Raw genomic sequence first — 22,349 nt, 5'->3', positions numbered from 1 at the left:
ACCCACCCCAACTTTTTGTCTGGTATCTGATGCAGACTTGACTGAGAGTGTGCTGGGATCCTGCTAACCAGGCCCCAGCACCTGTGTTCTTCCGTAAACTGTACCATTTCTTCCACAATTGCCATACAGCTAAATCCCTTGTAAAAGGTACCAGTGGTACGAAGGGCCCTGTGGCGAGAAAGGGTCCCTAAGGGCTGCAGCATGTATTATGCCATCCTCTGGAACCCCTCACCAAACACATGCACACTGCCATTAAGCTGGTGGAGTTCTAACCAGGGCAGAATGTGTGGGTTCTGTCCTGTCGCTCCAAGGGCTATTCTAGACAGATGGAGTGGCCCTTACCCTATCCTTGAGAAGAAAAGTGAGGCCACCTACTTGGTAGACCTGTGCACTAGCAGTACCCCCAAGAGAGTGATCCATGTCAATTGCCTGAAACTTTTCTGTGACTGGGCTGATGTAACCATGCTGATGGTTACTGGTGAGGATCAGGCAGCAGAGAGTGAACCTCTCCCTGACCTCCTCTCTTACAGTCCTAAAGAGGTGTGGGTTAGCTGATAGAGTTGTCTACTCAGACACCCTCTCTGCCCAACAGCAGGATGACTGCAGGCAAGTCCTGCAGCAGTATGCAAAGCTCTTCTCTTTAACCCCTGGACACACCGGTGTACTCATGATGTGGACACTGGAGACAGATTGCCTGTCAAATCCAAGATCTATTGATAGTCTGACCAAGTTAGGGAGATCTTCAAGGCTGAGGTAAGCTAGATGATGACGTTAAGGGTTATTGAACCCTCTGGCAGTCTCTGGACTAGCCCCGTGGTCCTAGTCCCCAAGCCTCCTCCCCAGGGCAGACAGAAGGAAATTAGGTTTTGTGTGGACTACAGAGGTCTCAACTCTTTCACCAAGACAGATACACACCCCATACACAGAGCTGATGAACTGATAGACTAACGTGATGCAGCAAAATATCTCAGTACTTTTAACTTAACTGCAGGGTACTGGCAGATTCACATGGTACCAGAAGCCAAAGAACAGACAGTATCCTCAACACCAGATGGGCATTATCAGGTCATTTGTATACCCTTTGGCTTAAATAATGCCCCTGTCACTTTCCAGAGTTTGGCGAATCAATCCCATGCTGTATTGGAGTCCTTTAGTGCAGCATATCTAGATGATATTGCTGTGTTTAGCTCTACCTGGCAGGATCACCTGGTCCACAGTTGTATACTTGGGCCACCTTATAGGTGGAGGCCAAGTGCAAATCTTACAGCCCAAGATCCAGACAATTCTGGACTGGGAAGCTCCAACAACTCAGCCTCAAGTCTGAGCATTCCTTGGCTTGTCTGGATACTACAGGAGGTTTATGAAGGGGTATGGATCCATTGTGACTCCCTCAAAGAACTCACATCCAAAAAGATGCCCAAGAAGGTAAACTGGATGGTTATTTGTCAAAAGGCCTTTGACACCATGAAGGAAGCAATGTGCTCAGCACCAGTTCTCAAATCTCCAGAAAACACTAAGCAGTTCATTGTGCAGACAGATGCCTCTGAACATGGGATAGGAGCAGTCATGTCCCAAACCAACAATGATGGCCATGACCAGCCTGTTGCATTTATTAGCAGAAGATTACTCTCCAGGAAATAGCTTTGGAGTGCCATTGAGAGGGAGGCCTTTGCAGGGGTTTGATTCCTGAAGACATTGAGGGCATACCTGTTTAGTACTCACGTCATTGTTCAAACTGACCACAGACCTCTCAGATGGCTTATTCAGATGAAAGGTGAGAACCCTAAACCTTTGAGGTGGTCCATCCCCTACAGGGACTGCACTTAAGAGTGGTACACAGACCTGGGACTGCCCACGCCAATGCACATGCACTTTCCAGGTTCTTCCACTTAGACAATGAAGACTCTCGGGAAAAGTTAGCCTCATCCTCTTTCATTTGGGAGGGGGTTGTGTAGGAAAAGGACCCTTTTTGGCATGGTCACCCCCCACCCACACATTTTGCCTGGTATCTGATGCTAACTTGACTGAGTGTGCTGGGATATTGCTAACCAGGCCCCATCTCCTGTTGCACCTGTGTTCTTTCCCTAAACTGTACCTTTGCTTCCACAGTTGGCACAACTCTGGCACATAGCTAAGTCCCTTGTAAAAGGTACCAGTGGTACCAAGGGTCCTGTGGCCATAGAGGGTCCCTAAGGGCAGCAGCATGTATTATGCCACTCTGAGGGACCCTTCCCCAAACGCATGCACATTGCCATTGCACACACTCACTAGTGTGTGGCTGACCGGTCTCTGCCAGCTTGCCACCACCAGACAAGTTTCTGACCCCATGAGGTGAGAGTCTTTGTGTTCTCGGGAGTTGGGTACAAAGCCTGCTCTGTGTGGAGGTGCTTCACACCACCCCCTTGCAGGAACAGCAACTCTTGGTGGTGAGCCTCAAAGGCTCCCGCCTTTTGTTATGCTGGATCAGGGCACTCCAGCCCGTGGAGATCCCCGCCCCCCCTCAGATTAACCCGCACTTTTGGCAGCAGGTCCAACAGGAAAATTAGTAAGATGAGAAGGAGTGTCCACCACAGCCGGGACCACCCCTAGGGTGCCCAGAGCTTATGTGAACCCCTTTCTTCAGAATTCTCCATCTTGCTTTGGAGAATGATAGCCAATAGGGTTAGGAATGTGTCCCACTCCCCAAAGGGAGTGGGCACCGGAAGGGTGTAGTCACCCTCAGGGTCAGTAGTCATTGGCGACTGCCCTCCAACCTATGTGATGCCCCTAAATTTAGTATTTAAGGGCACCCCTGAGCGCTGCTTTTCACATTCTTGGTGACCTGAAGAAGAAGAAGGATGGAAGAGCTGCACCAGCAGTAAAGACTTCAGACGACAACTGATTTGGCCCCAGCCCTACCAGCCGGTTTGCAGTTCCAAGACTCTTGTTACAAAAGATTACTCATCCTGCAGGCCCAGTGACATAAACAAACCCTTTGAGGACTGCCTGCCTTCCCTAAAGACCAAGTACTCCTGAGTACAGCGACCCCGTCCACAAAGAAACCTCCAACAAGGACTCCAGTGCCCACCGGAACCGCGGGTCCTGCCCACTCTGCACTCAACGCCTACCGCCTGAGTCCAAGTGGCCCACCGGTCCAGAGAAGGTCCCTCAGCGATTCAGACCATGAATCAACAGTGGGTTGACCCCTCCTGACCAACATGACAATGCCTGCAGCCTTAATCCAGAGCACTCCCCTGTTCGGTGAAGAATTCCTGAGTCAAAAGGTACCCCTGCACCCGCACCCCCTCTGGCCTTAGGTAACCCCGTCGATGGTCCACCAACGTCCAGTGGCTTCCCAACTTACCTGCCCAGCCACTGATCCACTCCTTCCAACTCCATGGACCAAGCCTGCAGCCTCTTTTGTGAACCCGGAGATCCTCATTGTATTGCATTGGGTGCCCAACACTGTGTTTGCACCTTGCACCCAGCCGTCCCCGGGCTGCAGAGGGTGTATATTTGGTGATGATCTGTGGCCCCCCGGTGCTGATCAAAACTCCTAGGGCCTGTGCCCTGAAGCGCAAGTACCTACCTGCAAACCGTTCCTTTCTAAGTGCCCCCAGTCTCCATTGGGCACCTGACACCACCTTTGACCTCTGCACCCGGTCGGCACTGTTGCTGGTGGTGCACTCGTGGTGTCCCCTTGAACCTTGTCCTGTGGATACCTAAACCCCCGAAATATGGGACCCTACGTCAAGTACTTACCTGTAAACTGTGCTTGCACTCTCCCCCCCCCCCCCCCCCCCCCCGGACTGTATTGCCTTCAATGATTTTTGCACTGTCTGCTTTTGTTATTGAAAAGTATTGCTTAACTAAACTTATCTTCACTGTCAATTTACAACCAAAGTGCATTTGATATTTGAAAGTGATACATTCTTGAAACTCTGCTTACCTGCAACAAAGATCCTTTTAGTTCCAGAATAAAAGTAACAAAGTATATTTTTAATGTATAAACATTGGACTGACATTAGTCATTGAGTGTGTGTCTCATTTCTTGTGTGTGTGTGTCAACAAATGCTAAGCACTACTCTCTGATAAGCCTAACTGCTCACCTACACTACCACAAAAGAGAGCATTAGTATTATCTACGTTTGCCTCTGTAAAGCCTCTGGGATCCATTGGACTCTGTACACACTATACCTTACTTTGGTATAGTATATACAGAGCCAGCATCCTACAGTATTCACACTGCTAGTTGGTCTGGCTTAAGAATGAAAAGTGCCTTTTGTGTCATTGATGGGTTTAGGCACTCAGTAAGTCATCATAGATGTACTCTGTCATCTTTGCATTCATTCATCCATCCACTGACTCGTTCTTATTGCATTCAGCCTCTGACACAACCACAATAAAACGGACACAAACTCAGTAATAAATGCAAGATAATTTAAAATAATACACATAGACAGCTGTAGTTTCCTCTTAAGAAAACAATTAAATAATAATAGGCGAAGCAAAGAAGGGAAAGGGGGACTACAAAAGGAGAAAAGTGAGAATTAAGGGCCTGATTGAGATCTTGGCGGTGTTTCTGTGAATCCGTTAGGCGGCGGACCCCAAAACACAGTCAGGTCAACAGTGTTCCACCTGCTGTGTTTAGGTGTTTTGGGGCGGAGCCGCCAACTGCCATGACGGAGTGCTCTTCCTAGCTGTCAGTCTTGTGAGTTCCCGCCAAATCCTGCAGGCAGTGTACTCCTGGCAGATTGCCGACAGAGGGAGGCCGTCGCTGGATCCAATGGACATTGTACAATGGCAGTGGCTATGGAATAGAGGTACGTCTCTCATACATACATACACACACACACACACACACACACACACACACACACACACACACACACACACACACACTGAATAGAGGTACGTCTCTCATACACACACACACTGTACCTTAGCCATATGTGCCTACCTGCAGAACACATGGCACAACACACAATATTCACCATTATCATTTGCCATTCCACCACCACGCAACACGTACATGCTTATAACACATTGCGATACATTCATGACACAACATACACACACTATCAACACTGTACCCACATACGACACAACCACAACAACCAACACAATTACACACTCATCTACACAAACACACACATGCACAACTACACACATCACCACAATGACCGCCACACAACAACACTCACATGGGTGTTGCACACACCAAAACAACACACAACCAAACACAACAACCTCAGACCCATATGCAAGTGGCAGATGCTCACACAATCACCCCCTCCAGTTCCCTCCACCTCAACCAACCAATCACATCACATCACACACATACACGTACAGTCTCACACTAAAGGATGCACAACATCACAGGTAAAGATCCCCTTGCAATGTGCATACATAGACACAGTTGACAAATGTGATTGTAACGTCATTGTGTGCCAGCATCCGTTTAGCAATGAATGCCACATATGTCTTGTAGCAGTGTGTCCCCATCCATGTCCGACACAATTGTGTTCCCTACATATGCATATCTGTTAGAGGACGGTTTTGACCATCAGATCTGCCATGATCTTTCGCTTTTTGACCACTTTTAAAAAAAACGTTTTACTGCGAGGGGACTCACGCACAGTAAACACATGGTAAAATGGACTGCACTTGTTTACCGCCACTGCTGCCTTGCTAAGGAAAGGGTGCTGTGACGCAGCAAGGGCAGGAGGCCCCGGGCGGGTTACATGTGATTGTGTGCACATGGATGTACACCCATGTGAGGGCTGTGGGGAGAGGATTCCTGGTGTGCACAGGCCAAGAACTGCGCTTAGGTAAGTCTGGTGCAGGAGGAACTATGCAGAGTGGGTGGTGACCTGGAGTAGGTCTCATGAGAGGGGTGTACACATGTGAGGGAGAGTAGTGTGCTTACTGTCTTTTCACTGTAGGGACACTCCGTTAAATGCCAATGTCAGTGTGCTTAAAGTATTTGCATTGTGGGGATACTCCATTAAATGTCAATGGGAAAGGAGGGCCTAGGGTGCAACTCCAGTCCTCTGGGGTCCACCGAGACCAGAGTCACACCAAAGTACACTGTAACCTGTAAGAAAAGAATGATGCAGTAGGTTACAAGAGCATAGTTGTACAACTTATGGGTCATCCATGGATGTCATCTTTCTCTGACTCAGTTACTGCTCTGTTCAGTTGCTTGAGCAGGGCCTGCCATCAATCAATCAGCCAGCTGTCATTCCGTGCCAGGAGCAGGCTTGAGAGGCCCTGTGAGGAATGTCAGTGAGGAGGGGCTGAGACTTTCAGAGCACATGTGGCAACTAACTCCTGGAGGATGCCATTTTGAGCTATCCCAGAAGACTGTGCAAGAAGTAGGGACGGGGGCAAGAAAGTGATGTGGCACATCTGGATAGGCCAGAGGTGCAGACCTGCTGTACACTTCCACCCCCACTTAAAAGGTCCTGCACAGGGGAGAGCTCTCTCTTGGCGGTGCTTTACTGCTGGACACTGGGACTGCAGACAGGCGTCATGGACACCTGGGAGGAAGAACCGCCTGACTGCCCCTGGGGCAGGGACTCTGCCCCTGAAGGACTCCAGGTCAGCGAGGCGAATGCCAGGGCCACGCAAGCTGGCCCCCTTATCCCCACAGAGGACTAGTTGGGGGAAGGACTGGGCTAGCGCAAGGAGAGCACGTTGCCCAGAAGGAAAAGAGGGAACCCAGAGGAAAGGCTGCCATAGGGAGTCAGTGGGACTGGCTCCCTATGATCTGGGACCTTTCAAGGTCAGGAGGCCTAAGGAGAGTGCTCCTGGTGGCAAGGGCTTGTCACCAGGAGTGAAACGACACTGGAATGATGAAAATTGGCCCTTGGGGGCCTGAGATATCCAGGGAAGAAGGATTGAGACCTTTGACCTTTTGAGAAGCAGCAACGAAGCACGTAGGCCTCTGCCGCTGCTCCAGACTGTGCCCCCGGGGTGGGCCAGGGCCTGGGCGCTGCCCCAGGAGGAAGAGAAGCGAGGGGAGTGCCGTCACACCCCCCCTCTGGAAGAGGAAGGGGCCCTGGACCCCAACCCGGGGCCCCGTGATGCCTGGCCTGTTTTGATTTGATGGGGGGGTGCCGTCACGCACCCCCCCGCCGCGGTGGGTAGGGACCCTGGACCCCATACCGGGGCCCCATGCAGCCAAAGAAAAGTTAGGGAGCGCCATTGCGCTCCCCATGAAAATGGTGAAGAAGGGCCTGGACACCATCCCAGGAAGGAGGAGTCGGGGGGGCGCCGTCGTGCTCCCCGTGAAGATGGATCTGAGGGGTTCTAGAGCCCATCCAGGGGCCCCAGCCGTAGTCATGTCGGGGGTCGCCGTCACACCCCCGTGAAAATCACTGGGGCCCCGGACTCCATCCCGGGGCCCCAACAGGGAAGGTGGCATCGGGGAGCGCCATCGCGCTCCCCGTGGAGTCGTGGGTGGGCCCCATACCCATACCCCATCCCAGGGCCCTAAGTGGAGAAGGACTTCAGAGAGTGCCGCTGCGCTCCCCGTGGAGGTGTGGAGGGGCCCCGGACCCCATCCCGGGGCCCCACAGCTGTCATGGAGGAAGGCAGGACTGCCGTTGCACTCCCCCAAATGGCCCGTCCGGCCGCGAGCCTGCACGCGTCTGCCCAACGGAGCGGGCAGACAGCACAGAGAAGGCCAGCTTCCGCGGCAGCACACGGAGGTGCTGGCCGTGCGGGGAGCTGTCGGGCGGCCAGGGGTGGGCTCCCTGCGCTGCCCTGCAACAGGGTAGCATTTACTGGTTTGGACCAGGCACCCCCCTGGAAGAAGCATCGGTTTTGCCGGCACGGCGGCTCTCCCCGGCACAGTGGTAGAGCCGCTCATCTCATATGCGGCCGCCCCAGCATGCTTTGCGGGGCATGAGCAGGGGTTTAGTCCCCTAAACCAGCTTGTGGTGGTCCCAGGGAGATGGGGCCACCATCAAACCCATGCCCATGCCCATGGACAGGGGGAGCTGCAGAAGCAGCGAAGCCTCCCCCAACGCAGTTTGTGTCCCCACCCTAGGTAGGGTGGGACAAAGGAATGATAACCCCCCAAGGGTTCTACATGTTGTTAGAGCACACGCTTATGTGGACATTTGTTCTGGCTTGTGGGGCTGTGCCTATTAGAGGTGTAGGCTGGTATTACCCAATGTATTCAACTGTTATTTGATGGGAAACTAGGAGTAATATGAAAATAATCCAAAAATAATCCAAAAGTAATCTAAAAGTAATCCTAATGGTGAAATTGCTTAAATATGGTCCTATATGTTCCCTGTTGATGCTAATGTGAATAATGAGACTGACAGCTATCTCTTGGCAAGATAGATGTACTTAATTGCAGATGTAGGTGTGTTCATTCCACATTACTGTCAAATGTTCAGATGTTTTACGGGGACACCGGGGATTGTTTTGCCATGTGGGTTGCTGGATTATATCCTCCCTCGGAGGAGACATGAGAGATTACACAATGTCCTCCCAGAGTGATTCCATCACTTTGTGTATATTTGTAGATTGTTGCATAGTATTGAGTAGTGTGTGTGTGAGTAATAAATGTACTTTTACTTTATCAAAAGAAAAAGCACCGACTGGACAATCATTTATTGAGAGTCATGCTTGTGTGCTCATGAATGGGTATTACTAGCCCACACCACCTCCCTTGAGTAAGCCTTGGGCTGCTCAGCAACGCTACCCTATGAGAGTCAAGCGCTACAATGGGGTGTTTGGTTCCCAGTGGTGGTCGCGTGCGGACCCATTACTTGTGCAGGCAACTCAACTAATGACTCCCCTTCCAACAATATCACAGTAATTTAAAAAAATTACTGTGGCATGTACATGGTTGCAGTGGTCCTGAGCTCATATGTGGTGCCCACATAAAGTAAATTGGCAATGCGTGTTCCCTACCTTCGAGTCCGGCGATTGGGGTGGAGGAGTATTTTCTACATTGTCCACCGGCAGGAGGGACAGAAGGTATTGTCTAGTCATGTCCAGTCAAAAAGTGGGAGTGGAATCGGGGAAAAGGGTATGTTTTTACCTCATTTCCCTCCTGACTCTGCCAACTCGGGTGTGAAGGTCAGACCACCACAGGTGGCTTGGCGGTAAGGCACATCAAGACCTGCACAATGGTAAAGATAGATGGATCCCACCACCAGCTACTATTTCCTATGGCAGAGTTTCTTGGTTGAGACAGCTGGAATAATGCAGGTTTTTGCCTATTGTACTGCCAACATGTAAATCTGGCAGGCTAACCACCAAGACGGCAGACAGGTTTTCAGTCAGAAAACTGACGGCGGGACCATTACCGCCAACATCTACCTCAGGCCCTAAGTGTCTGACCAACCCAGCCTGATTGTGAAGCACCCTCAGGTGGGTGGGCGCATATAATCAGAAAATGCCATCATTCACATGGCAAGAGAGACAATGACTGATGTGGACTATACAATTACGCCTTTCACTACACTGCCATGGATGGATACGGAGAAGAAATGACACTCAGACTGACCAATGGCAAAATAGAGCTGACCCAAAGAAAGGCCTTATGTACTTATATGGATGTGTGTATGTATGTATACATATGTGTGTGTGTGTGTGTGTGTATGTGTATATATATATATATATATATATATATGTATGTATATATATTTTTGTGTGTGTGTGTGTATATGTGTATATATACACTCATATACACTGTAGAAAAACAAAGGTTGCAGGGACGTCATAGTTAGGTTCTGAATTTACTCGTACAAAACCATAGAAATTCAGCAGTTGTAGTGAAAGTTATTTCAAGTAACTATAACTCGTGAACTGACTAATGGGGTGAAATATTTAGGGTACAGCAGGCGCTCAGGATCCTAAATCATAAAAAGTTTTGGTGTCCAACGAGGGGTGCCTGCACCAGGGAGAGCACCCAATCCCTACAGGTTTACAAAACCCCACTGACAAGATAATATGTGCGGCACTCCACTCACAGAAATAGAGCATTACCTAAAGTTCAAAAACGTAGTCTTGAAAAGAACATACACTTTTAATTCAAATTTACATTATCCAATCACAGCAAACATAAATAAAGAATCTACATAAAGTAGAAACCCTCCGTAATTACACAATAATAGTCAAATTACATTATCCAAACTAGTATAACCAAACATCAAAGATCTGTGAAAAATTGAGAACCATCCGTGGTCATAAAGTTACAGCCAACACGTCTTGTCAAGAGAAATTCTTATAAAATCCCAAGCGACTTCTTCAGGGCTGAAAAGTTTTAAAACAAATTAATATAGTTAGGAACCAAAATGCTCAAACCAATAATTGCTCAATACATTCGATAGAACCCCAATTGAAGACACCAATGTGAAGGAATCATATACAGAAACCTTTATGATGCTTCACGTGAATATTAATTAAACTACAAAGTTAAAGAAACAAGAGGTGAAAGACCCCAGACAAAAAATATTTAGAAGTGCTCCCCCTAAGAAAATTTTTATTTGCACTCCAATCTTATATCCTACCAAACCTCCACTGAACTTCAAATACTAATAGCATGCATTTCCAATTTCATGCGCTCTTACCCTTGTGTCAACAAATAACTATATGAAACTCTAAATAGTACCTCATAATAAGAAAAAGCCTAGAGAATCCATTGATAGTTGTCATTTATTTGTAAAATGCTGTATATATTTCTTATCGCAGGATGAGTGCTCCAAATCTACCAAATAAGCACAAAAAAAAAGTCCAAGAAAATAAAAGTATCAGAAGTGAGCACCCAGTAAATCACAAGAACCAGGGGACCAATGTGCCTGACACCAAGTTAACGTGTACAATACCTGAAATCCAGCATCCAAAAAAAAGGACAAGTAATGTGTACTCAGTATTGTGGTAGATTCGTCTTTCTATTCAACTGTAAAAATGTAAACAAATTCACTGAGTAACCATTAAATATATATCAAAACTCTGGTTTCACACACAATATACTCTGGTAGAAAGCCAACAATTAGTCACCCGAAACTCACCTAATGTTTATAGAGTCATATCAGTAAGCGGCGTTCACATGTATTAAGGAAACGCCGACCGCAAGTACGTGTAGCGGCTGCACCGCGCGACTGAACCAGGAAGTAAATACACTTCCGGGACAGCCGTGCAATGCTATCATGAAGATAAAAGACAGACTCGGTGCTTGCTTCTGTATAGTCGGAACAGAAACCGGCCCAATCACAAAAACAAATGCTAGGCAAACATGTATACGAAATATTAAAGCACCCATCGTAAATTTTGAAAAGCAGACTAATATCTACATCTATTACTCGAAACAAAAACACTCACAGGGCATCCATCGAATGTTGGCCTCAGATGTAAAAACCACCAATAGACCATGTTCTCCCATTGTACAAATCGAAAATAAATAATGACCAAACATCCCTGTGAAGTGAAATTGCACCAACCATAAATCCAATGCCTATAAGGTTGTATAGATTATTGTTATCTTTATTAACCTCTCCTCTCAAGGTCCCCTGATGTCCTTTGGCTACAACTAGTGTTTTGTTAAGCTGGTAATTAGGAGATCTTATCAATAGTTCGTATCACATCAGTATATTATATTCAAATGTTGTGAATACTACTGAATTAACACCATGTTTGGTCTGGAACATGTCCCTAGAGACCCGAGGGGGGGACCCAAGGGGGGGCAACAGAGAACTAGCCTTACGTAAAAAAGAGGCACTGTGGATTACGAGGTTGAGGGCGGTGGAATCAGGTCTCAACTCAGATAGGGAACTAGAGTTCTTCCTGGGATAACGGTCTTCTGAATAATTTTGACAAAATTTTGTACTGTACATGTCATGTGATTGCGGTTTTACTGTTTGTACTTATACATGTGTATGATATATTGTTGACTGTATGCAAATGTCTCTCGTGTCATGATAACCTGATATACGGTTATGAACCAAAATTCTCTAACACATTTTTCCTTGTCTCCATTAATGGTTTCTGTGAGTATTTGGTGAGATATCATCTATTTTGGTCTTGGGTGGTATTCATTGGTTTACACTATTAGTAATATATATTCATTGGGTCAGTGTTTGGATGGGTATTTTGTTTGATCTGCCTCTCTAATACTGCTTATCCTTGGATGCTTCTCAGAATTCGGAGTTGGGCTCTTAATTAATTCAGTAGTATTCACAACATTTGAATATAATATACTGATGTGGTACGAACTATTGATAAGATCTCCTAACTACCAGCTTAACAAATCACTAGTTGTAGCCAAAGGACATCAGGGGACCTTGAGAGGAAAGGTTAATAAATATAACAATAATCTATACAACCTTATAGGCATTGGATTTATGGTTGGTGCAATTTCACTTCACAGGGCTGTTTGGTCATTATTTATTTTCGATTTGTACAATGGGAGAACATGGTCTATTGGTGGTTTTTACATCTGAGGCCAACATTCGATGGATGCCCAGTGAGTGTTTTTGTTTCGAGTAATAGATGTAGATATTAGTCTGCTTTTCAAAATTTACGATGGGTGCTTTAATATTTCGTATACATGTTTGCCTAGCATTTGTTTTTGTGATTGGGCCTGTTTCTGTTCCGACTATACAGAAGCAAGCACTGAGTCTGTCTTTTGTCTTCATGATAGCACCGCACGGCTGTCCCGGAAGTGTATTTACTTCCTGGTTCAGTCGCGCGGTGCAGCCGCTACGCGTACTCGCGGTCGGCGTTTCCTTAATACATGTGAACGCCGCTTACTGATATGACTCTATAAACATTAGGTGAGTTTCGGGTGACTAATTGTTGGCTTTCTACCAGAGTATATTGTGTGTGAAACCAGAGTTTTGATATATATTTAATGGTTACTCAGTGAATTTGGTTACATTTTTACAGTTGAATAGAAAGACGAATCTACCACAATACTGAGGACACATTATTTGTCCTTTTTTTGGATGCTGGATTTCAGGTATTGTACACGTTAACTTGGTGTCAGGCACATTGGTCCCCTGGTTCTTGTGATTTACTGGGTGCTCACTTCTGATACTTTTATTTTCTTGGACTTTTTTTTGTGCTTATTTGGTAGATTTGGAGCACTCATCCTGCGATAAGAAATATATACAGCATTTTACAAATAACGGACAACTATCAATGGATTCTCTAGGCTTTTTCTTATTATGAGGTACTATTTAGAGTTTCATATAGTTATTTGTTGACACAAGGGTAAGCGCGCATGGAATTGGAAATGCATGCTATTAGTATTTGAAGTTCAGTGGAGGTTTGGTAGGATATAAGATTGGAGTGCAAATAAAAAAATTCTTAGGGGGAGCACTTCTAAATATTTTTTGTCTGGGGTCTTTCACCTCTTGTTTCTTTAACTTTGTAGTTTAATTAATATTCACGTGAAGCATCATAAAGGTTTCTGTATATGATTCCTTCACATTGGTGTCTTCAATTGGGGTTCTATCGAATGTATTGAGCAATTATTGGTTTGAGCATTTTGGTTCCTAACTATATTAATTTGTTTTAAAACTTTTCAGCCCTGAAGAAGCCGCTCGGGATTTTATAAGAATTTCCCTTGACGAAACACGTGTTGGCTGTAACTTTATGACCACGGATGGTTCTCAATTTTTCACAGATCTTTGATGTTTGGTTATACTAGTTTGGATAATGTAATTTGACTATTATTGTGTAATTACGGAGGGTTTTTACTTTATGTAGATTCTTTATTTATGTTTGCTGTGATTGGATAATGTAAATTTGAATTAAAAGTGTATGTTCTTTTCAAGACTACGTTTTTGAACTTTAGGTAATGCTCTATTTCTGTGAGTGGAGTGGCGCACATATAACTATAACTCGTGCCCTCAGGAAACTTTAACTCAAACCCCCCCATGCACAGTTTTCTCATCAATAATTTCACTGCAAATGTTGCAGTGGTAATATCTAAGATGTCATAGGTGTCATCAATGATATAATGTGTGGAGTAATTAGCTATGCATGGTGAAGGCGTGAGTTATAGTTACTTGAAATAACGCTAACTGCGAAACTTCTATGGTTTTGTACAAGTAAATTCAGACCCTAACTATAACATCCCTGTAACCTTTGGGTTTTTTTTCAGTGAATTTCTATGTTTCATTAACGTAAAGTAATTTTAATTACTGTACGTTAATCCTACCACCGACGCGCAGGGCCTTCTGCTGTGCGCAGTGAGGGTTGGCACAAGGCCTGACTCTGGCAGTGGATCTGTGACTTGGTGCGTGGGTGTCTGAATGGGTCTGGAAGTGGGTGTGTGAGTCTGAGTGGACACATTAGTGTCAGTGGGTGTGTGAATGAGAGCATGAGTCTCTAAGTGCGTCTATGAGTGAATTAATTAGTGTATGAATGAGTCTGAGTGGTTTTTAAAAATGTGTTTTGCTTATTCGCAGATATTCTTGAATATTCGCAAATTCATGGTGATGTTACATGGGAGGTGGGGACCTGCTCTGAAAGTTGTGACTTATTCGTGAATATCGCACGAGGTGGAAAAAAAATAATAATTTTAAACCCATAATTTGAGTTTCGGATACTCCTATATCACTCCCCTGGGGCAGGGTTCTTCCACCCTGACACCTTATGCTACTTTTCATTTTGTTTTTCACGCCCAGGGACCATGTTCCGGGACCTTAAAAGGGCAGCCTCAACTTTCCATTCAGGTTGTGGCCAGTCAATTACAGCACTTCTATTTGTAAGCGCATTCGTAAATAGTTGTGAATCAGTCACAAATTACTTGTGATCTTAGATTTACAAATTTGGATTTTCCTTAATTTCTCCTAAACTACTGTAGGAATTTACCCCAAATAAAAATAAAAAAGTCCCATCTGCGTACCAACAGTTACCTTTCAGCCAAATCTGGTGTAATTCCATTCAGCAGTTTTGGCCGTATGCATGTCTAAAGAGTCCATGGGAATTAACATGGGAAATACACTTTTTTGACCCTCCACCTCCCCTCCCCCCCTTTTTCTTGGCCCACCCTTGACAGAACACCCCTAAACCTTCGATCTGCAATAAGAATCGATGACACACTTTTTTGGAAAACTTAGTGTAGATTCGTCAAACAACACCAAAGATATAGGCAAGTCAAAAAAGATTTTTCTATGGAAAGATGGTCCTAACTATACCTACTGGCGACCACGTTATACCCATCACTTCCACCTTCGTGCGTTGGTGCCATAAACAGATTGTGGGATCCATGACCATCTCATGCAAAACAAATAAATCCAGGCTCTCCTTCACTGTGAACATTCTTTATTTTTCAATACCACAGATAATGTGCTTCAGCTTTACAGCCTTTCTCAATATATATTACCTACTGACAGTCACCAGTAGGTAGTTATAGTTAGGACCTAATTTCCATAGGAAAAGAGTTTTATGTTTTTCTAGTAACTTTGGTGAATCTACACAAAATTTTCAAAACTAGTTTGCCATTCACTCCAGGTGCTGTCTGGAAAGTTCTGGGGTGATTGGCTGGCCGCAACCTGATAGGAAAGTTGCGGCCGCCAGTTTGTTCATCGGACTTCGGTTCCCAGCGGCGAAACTAAAATTTACATGTGATACAAGGGGTCAGGGTAGAGTTACCCTGACCACAAGGGACAGATGAAGGGGTCCGTGAGAGACCCCTCATAGGCATTTTTGTTTTTTTTGAGCATGCGATGATCCATGGTTCCACCTGGATCCTCCCAGATCCGGAGATCCAGACTCCAATAAAAAAAAAACACATATGCCAGCTCACAGACACACACATATACTCATACACACACCACACACACTCCCATTCACACACCCAGGTTACAGGGACGTTATAGTTAGGAAGTAGTATTAAAAACCTAAAAGTTCACTGAAAAACACAACTGTTACAGGGACATTTTAGTAAGGAAATACAGTTTTAAAACTCTTAAAAATTCACATTAGTGTCATGTTTTTTTAAGTTAATGTGGCATTAGAATGCCAAAAACGCTGCGCCATATTTACAAAGTGGCGCAATGCATGCATTGTGCCACTTTGTAACCCTTTGCTCTACATTATGCCTGCGCCAGGCATAATGTATGCAAAGGTGGCATCCCCCCGTTAGGTGGGCCAAAACAATTGTGCGGAGCAATTGACAGATTTCTTTGCGTCATTTGTTTCCGGCACTTTTAACACCTGCTCAGAGCAGGCATTAAAGAGGAGACTTCCATTGGTTACAAAGGGGCCTCTGGGTGCTTCTCAGGATTAGCGTCAACATTTTTGTTGCTAATCCTGCAAAGCGCCGGAATAGCATAAAAAATCCTGACGTTAGTTCCCTAGCTACCGCCATGGTGTGCCGTATTTTAAATATGACGCACACATGGTGGCCTTAGGGGGGCGCTAAAGGGGTGCAAGAAAAGTAGCACTGCACTATGTGTAGCGCCACTTTTCTTAAATAAGCCCCATGGTTCTGTTTTTTGCAGCAGGCATATTAACCCTCTATGCTACTTTATGTTGAGTCAAAACTGCCACTAGGCAAAACTCACATCTCTCTCTCTATCAGGAACATTAATCACAAGAGGTATCTTGACATTTAAATTGTTTCCTGAAGGCTGGATGCACACCAGAAACTTTTCAGCAGGTGCCTTTAAATTGCAAGTTATTGCTAAACACAACGCCTCCTGAGGTCAGCGCCTGGTGCTGCTGCACCGCTCGCACTGCCCAAAAACTGTCCCTGGGGCTATTTTAGGTGGAGGGGGGCCACTTGCCCTTCTTTGAGGAGCCAGTAAGGGCCCAGGATCCACCACTCTCCAGAGCTGGCTTCTGCTATGTCCTGGGGTGCCCACCCCCCGGGACATAGCTGTTTGCTGTGAGCTCCCACCAAGTCACAGCAAACACTCCCTTTGGACCCTTGGATAAAGTGAGAGCTGTCAAACAGCTCTCACTTCATGCAAGTGGAGGTTCTTCTGTTTCCCTACCCACACAGATGCAGGCAGGGAAACAGAGGAAACATTGGTCTCACAGAAAGGGAGCTGCTAAAGCAGCTCTCCCACGAGAGGTGGGGAGCCAGCTGGGACCGCGGAGGCCTTCAAGCTTCCGCCGCGAACCCCAACAGTATCACTTAGTGCCCTTGGGGGCACCTAGATCACATGGCCAGGCCCTGGTGGATGGGGTCCTGGGGGCCAAGATCGGTCATACGGAAGGAAGGCCAGGCAGCTCCCCTCCCCCCCAAAAAATTAAATAATTAGGCTGGACCGAGATCAGCCTGGGGGGGGGTGGAGGGGGGAGAGTATCAGTCTGTAGTCTCTAATTCATAGTAATAACTATCCGCTATTAAATGCATATTGACTTTAACAAATGCTTTTCACAGCCAGTATCACTGGTCTATTGGATTTATTGTCACCTTTCATAATAAACAATCAGTTCTGTAGCCTTGTTTGTTAGCTTGTCACTATAATGAACTCAGACCTACTGTGTTGGCTTAAGCTTTCCCACAAGACACACGTCAGTTGTAAGATATTAACATTATACATTTCCTTTGTCAGAACAATATAAAATCTTTGCTAACAAAGCATAAATAAACCATATTGCAAATCATCTATCCCCATTGTTTGTTCGGGCAGGTCACCAACACCAAAGCCCTTGCCTACTACTGTAATCCATTAAATTCTGTGTAACAGGATACCTGTCTACAAGTTTTAGCGTAGTGTAAGACTAATCCACCCTTAAAAATCTACACTGTTTAACAGATGCTTTTCACACTAGGTAAAACCTACTTGCTTTGTAGTAATATTTCATTATAAACAGATCACACCTAAGGAATCTGACATACCTTTACCCAGTGAATTGATGAGACCTATGGCTTTTACCATTGATCTGATACTGTACCCAATGCAGGTCTACTGAAGTGCACATAAACTGGCAGCCATCATGAATATACTTAGAAAAATACAAATATATACAGAATTGCAGTTGGCAAAAAAATATATACCCTCTCAATAAGGCGTAACAAGAATCATTACAATGAAAGTCCTCTACTCCCAGGGCTTGCCAGAGAAGGTGACTAACACTAAATCCTTGCCTACTGCTGTAGTGTGTGAGATCACATGTAATAATATACCTGCTTACAGCCTGTAACATAATGGGAAATCAATTCACTGTTAGAGGCCTATTGATCGTAACAAATCATTTCACAAAAAAGCCAGGCCTACTGCCTTTGTCATCATGTTTTCATAAAAACCAGGTCAGGCCTATGGCGTCTGGCATGACGTTTCCTTGTGAATTCATCAGGCCTATAACTGCTATGATTGTCTTGTCACCACAACCAACTCAGCCTTACTCTCAGAAGTGTAAACTTTCCCACAAGGCAACCATCAGGCATACAGTCATAAAATTACAAATGTATACACAATTACAGTTGGCAAAGCAAAATACTCTCTCCTAAGAGTCTGTTAAAGATTATATAAGATTTTAGTGCATAGCTTCTATCCCCATGATTCATTTGAGTGGGACACCAACACCAAAACCCTAGCCTACTATGGTAATCTGAGAGATTCCATGTAACAAAATACTCACCTACAGGTTTTAGCTCAGTGTAGTATCTATCCATCCTTGAAAGCCTACTGCCTTCACCACATGCTTTTCACAATTAGTAGGTCTGGCCTACTGACTTTGTTATAATGCTTCATATTAAACAGATCGAGCCTATAGAATCTGTCATGACTTTTCCCAATGAATTATGGCCTAGACCCTTCACCATTGGCTTTACATCTTAACCAACGCTGGCCTTTTCAAGTGCACATAAATTAACCATCATGCACACAGTTAAAACATTAAAAATATGTAGAAAAATACAGTTTGCAAAACAACATACAAGCCCACTAACTAGGGTCTAATATGGATCATCACAGTGAAACCCCCTGGGGTTTGCTGAGAGGGTGGCCCATGCCAACACCCTTGCCTACTACATTAATCTGTGAGATTACATGTAACAAACTAACCCTCTTTGGCCTACAACACTGTGTGACAACTGCCAATTTACAAAAGCCTCGCTGGCTTTAGCAAATGCTTTTCACAATAAATAAGCTAAAACAACTGCCTTTGTCATAGCATTCCATAATGAGCAGACCAGACCTATGGCACTAAACATGACGTTTCCTAGTGCACCAATCATGCCTATAGCTTGTCAACACAACCAACTTGAGCCTACTGTTTTATGGATAAGCTTTTCCATAAGACACCCATCAGGCTCTCAGTGATAAATTAGAAAGGTAAACAAAATGACAGCTGACCCTCCTACGAGGGTCTAACAAGGTCTGTAGGAAAGTAGCCTCTTTTTTTGCATGGTTACCTCCACTTTTTGCCTGATGTCAGTGTGTTTTGACCATGTTCACTGGGATCCTGCTAATCAGGATCCCAGTGACTGTGCCCTCTCCCTCTAAATTTGGTGACTTGGACTTTACACACCCCACATTTGGCAGACTGGTGCCCCCATATAAGTCCCTAGTATATGGTACCCAGGTACCCAGGGCATTGGGGCACCAGGGGTTCCCCGTGGGCTGCAGCATGTATTATGCCATCCATGGGAGCCCATGTAAAATGTGCCTGCAGGCCTGCCATTGCAGCCTGCATGAAAAGGTGCATGCACCCTTTCACTTCAGGTCACTGCAAGTCACCCCTATGGTAGGCTCTACTAGCCCAGAGGGCAGGGTGCAGGTACCTGTGTGTGAGGGCACTCCTGCATAAGCAGAGATGCCCTACAAACTCCAGCTCCATTTTCCTGGACTTCGTAAGTGTGGGGATGGAATTTCATGCGTGTACTGGACACAGGTCAACTGTGTCCAGCTACATAATGGTCACTCCAAACCTGGGCATGTTTGATATCAAACATGTTGGAATCATACCTCAATACTTTTGCCAGTATTGGTTGTATAATCCATGCACTCTGGGGGCTCCTTAGAGGACCCGCAACTTTGCTTCTACCTGCTTTCTGGGGATTTCCAGGCAGCCCACGATGCTGCCACCCTTCCGGCGGGTTTCTGGCCTCCTGCTGCTTGACCAGCTCAAGCCAAGGAAGGCAGATCAAAGGATTTCCTTTGGGAGAGGGAGGCAACACCCTCTTCCTTTGGAAACAGGTGTTACATGGCTTGGGAGGGGAAGCCTCCCCAAGCCACTGGTGTGCTTTGAAGGGCACATTTGGTGTCCTTCCTGCATAAACTGGTTTGCACCAACCCGGAGACCCCCGGTCCCTGCTCTGGCATGAAACTGGATAATGGAAAGGGGAGGAACCATTCCGCTGTCCATCACGACCCCAAGGGTGGTGCCCAGACTTCCTCCAGGTAGCCACTTGATTCTGCTTTCTTGAATCCAAGGTAATCAGAGGCCCCTGGAAGCATCTGAGTGGCCAGGTCAGGCAGGTGACGTCACAGCCCCCTCCTGATACGTGGTCACCTTGCTAGGACCAATCCCCCTTCCGGGGCATTTTAGAGTCTCCCTCTTGGGTGGGGTGTCCTCAGATTCTATGTGCAAGAAACCAGCTGGACTCCTCTGCATCATTTACTTCATCTTCTGGCCCGCCAGGAACCGACAATTTGCATCCAAAGAGACGAGACTGCTTGCAACATTGTTTCCATGGCTCCTTCCAGCAACTGCAACATTTCCCCGTCTATGAATCCTCTGAGGGCAGCGAGTCTTCAGCCTGCACAAGAAGCAAGAAGAAATCTCCCTTTGAGTGAGTCACTCCCCTGCATCCACAGGCACCAACTGCAATGACGACCTGCTGCGTGGATCTCCTCTCCTCCAGAGCTGCATGGATCCTGCATCACAGGTGGTAGTCTTAAATGGTCCCCTTGGTCCTCTCTACCAGCTGTCCAACTTGGGAGACGGTAAGCCCTTGCCTCTCCATGCAAGACAGGGCCCCCATGTACCCTGACTCTTACAGCTACCAAGGCTTGTTGGCATCTCCTCCATTGGATCTTCAGGCTCTGTGTAGCCCCTGCCCCCAGCACTCTTCTCTGTGACACAAAGCCCTCTGCATGCTTCTCCTGGGACGTGGGACTTCTTCCTAGGTGTGCTGCATGGGCCTTACCTAGACTCCTGTGCTTGCTGCCTGTGGGTCGCCTGTGAGGGCTGCCTCCTCCTCCTGTGACTCTCCTCACTGCTGAGGGCCACCCAGGACTCCCTTCTATGGGTTGGGTCCTCCTGGACCTTGCTGGTCCCCAGGAGCTCCGCATTTATTCTTCCACGCCATTTGCCTTTGTCGAGGCTTCTTCCACACCACTGACTGACTGGAATCCTTCTTCTGGCAAAAGATGTTCACTGCATTGCTTCAGGAATTCTTCAGCTGCTTCAGTGCTGCACTGCTGACTGTCTTCGCCACCGTCGACCTGGTCCTACATCCACAGATGGGTGAGTAGTGGCTCCTGCCACAACTGGACACTTCAACGTGAATTGGATTTGGTCCCCTTCCTTTCCAGGTCTTCCTCTACCAGGATCCACCTTTGGTTTTGTGCAGTCTTGTCTGGGTTTTTGATTAACCTTTTCTGAAGTCCTTTTGGTGGGTTTGGGGAGAACCAGCTTCCTAGTTTCTCCAGCTCCCCTCTACTGATTCAACTTCCTTGGGTGTGGGCCCAACTTTTGTATTCCACTTTCTTAGTATATGGTTTGGTCCCCCCCAGGGGCCTTCCATACTTACTATTGCTTTCATTGCTTTCTATTGCCTTTTATGCTAATCACTGATTTCTAATGTGTACATAATATTGTGTTTACTTGCCTCCAATTAGGGTATTGCCTATATAGTGTTTTGGTATTTGTATTACCATAATAAAGTACCTTTATTTTTGTAACACTGTGTGGTTCTTTCATGTGTGCAAGTGCTGTGTGACTATAGTGGTATTGCATAAGCTTTGCATGTCGCCTAGATAAGTCTTGGCTGCATATTCACAGCTACCACTAGAGAGCCCTGGCTTCCTAGACACTGCCTACACTTCACTAATAAGGGATACCTGGACCTGGTATAAGTGATAACACCATAGGCGCTCACCACACACCAGGCCAGCTTCCTAGAAGGTCCACACAGAGAAAATCTTCTATATCAAAAGGTTGGTCATGGGTGGTAACCAACAACAAAACCCTTGCCTACTACAGCAATCTGTTAGATGTTAGCAAATACATGTCTGTTTGCTTTAATATAGAGAAATTACAATCCACTCATATATTTTGACTTTAACATATGTTTTCACAATAAATTCATCAGACCTAGTGCCCTTATCGTGCCATGTCAAAATAAACAAATCAGTGCAGATTCCTTACCTTAGAATTTCCCACAGGCATCCACCTGGACCCGGAGATTTTTCTTTAGCGGTACTCCTGCT

At 46.0% G+C, this 22,349-nt stretch overlaps 1 protein-coding gene across 3 annotated transcripts in view; it reads left to right on the top strand.

Moving 5' to 3' along the window:
• The window catches only part of LOC138300212 (restin homolog), an 898,198-nt gene that overhangs the window by 765,095 nt on the left and 110,754 nt on the right, over nucleotides 1-22,349 (top strand). The window contains exon 19 of one of the 3 annotated variants that reach the window (XM_069239252.1): nucleotides 13,536-13,648. The exons of the other annotated variants lie outside the window; for them this stretch is intronic. Within the exon in view, the coding sequence (XP_069095353.1) occupies nucleotides 13,536-13,541 (6 nt within the window). The 3' untranslated portion in view covers nucleotides 13,542-13,648. Of the gene's footprint in view, nucleotides 1-13,535; nucleotides 13,649-22,349 lie in introns of those variants that run through there. 3 annotated transcript variants of the gene reach the window in all.

The sequence above is a fragment of the Pleurodeles waltl genome, chromosome 6, assembly GCF_031143425.1.
Source record: "Pleurodeles waltl isolate 20211129_DDA chromosome 6, aPleWal1.hap1.20221129, whole genome shotgun sequence".
NCBI lineage: Eukaryota > Metazoa > Chordata > Amphibia > Caudata > Salamandridae > Pleurodeles > Pleurodeles waltl.
Note: the sequence above shows the minus strand (reverse complement) of the source record. Positions and strands in the feature narration are given on the sequence as shown.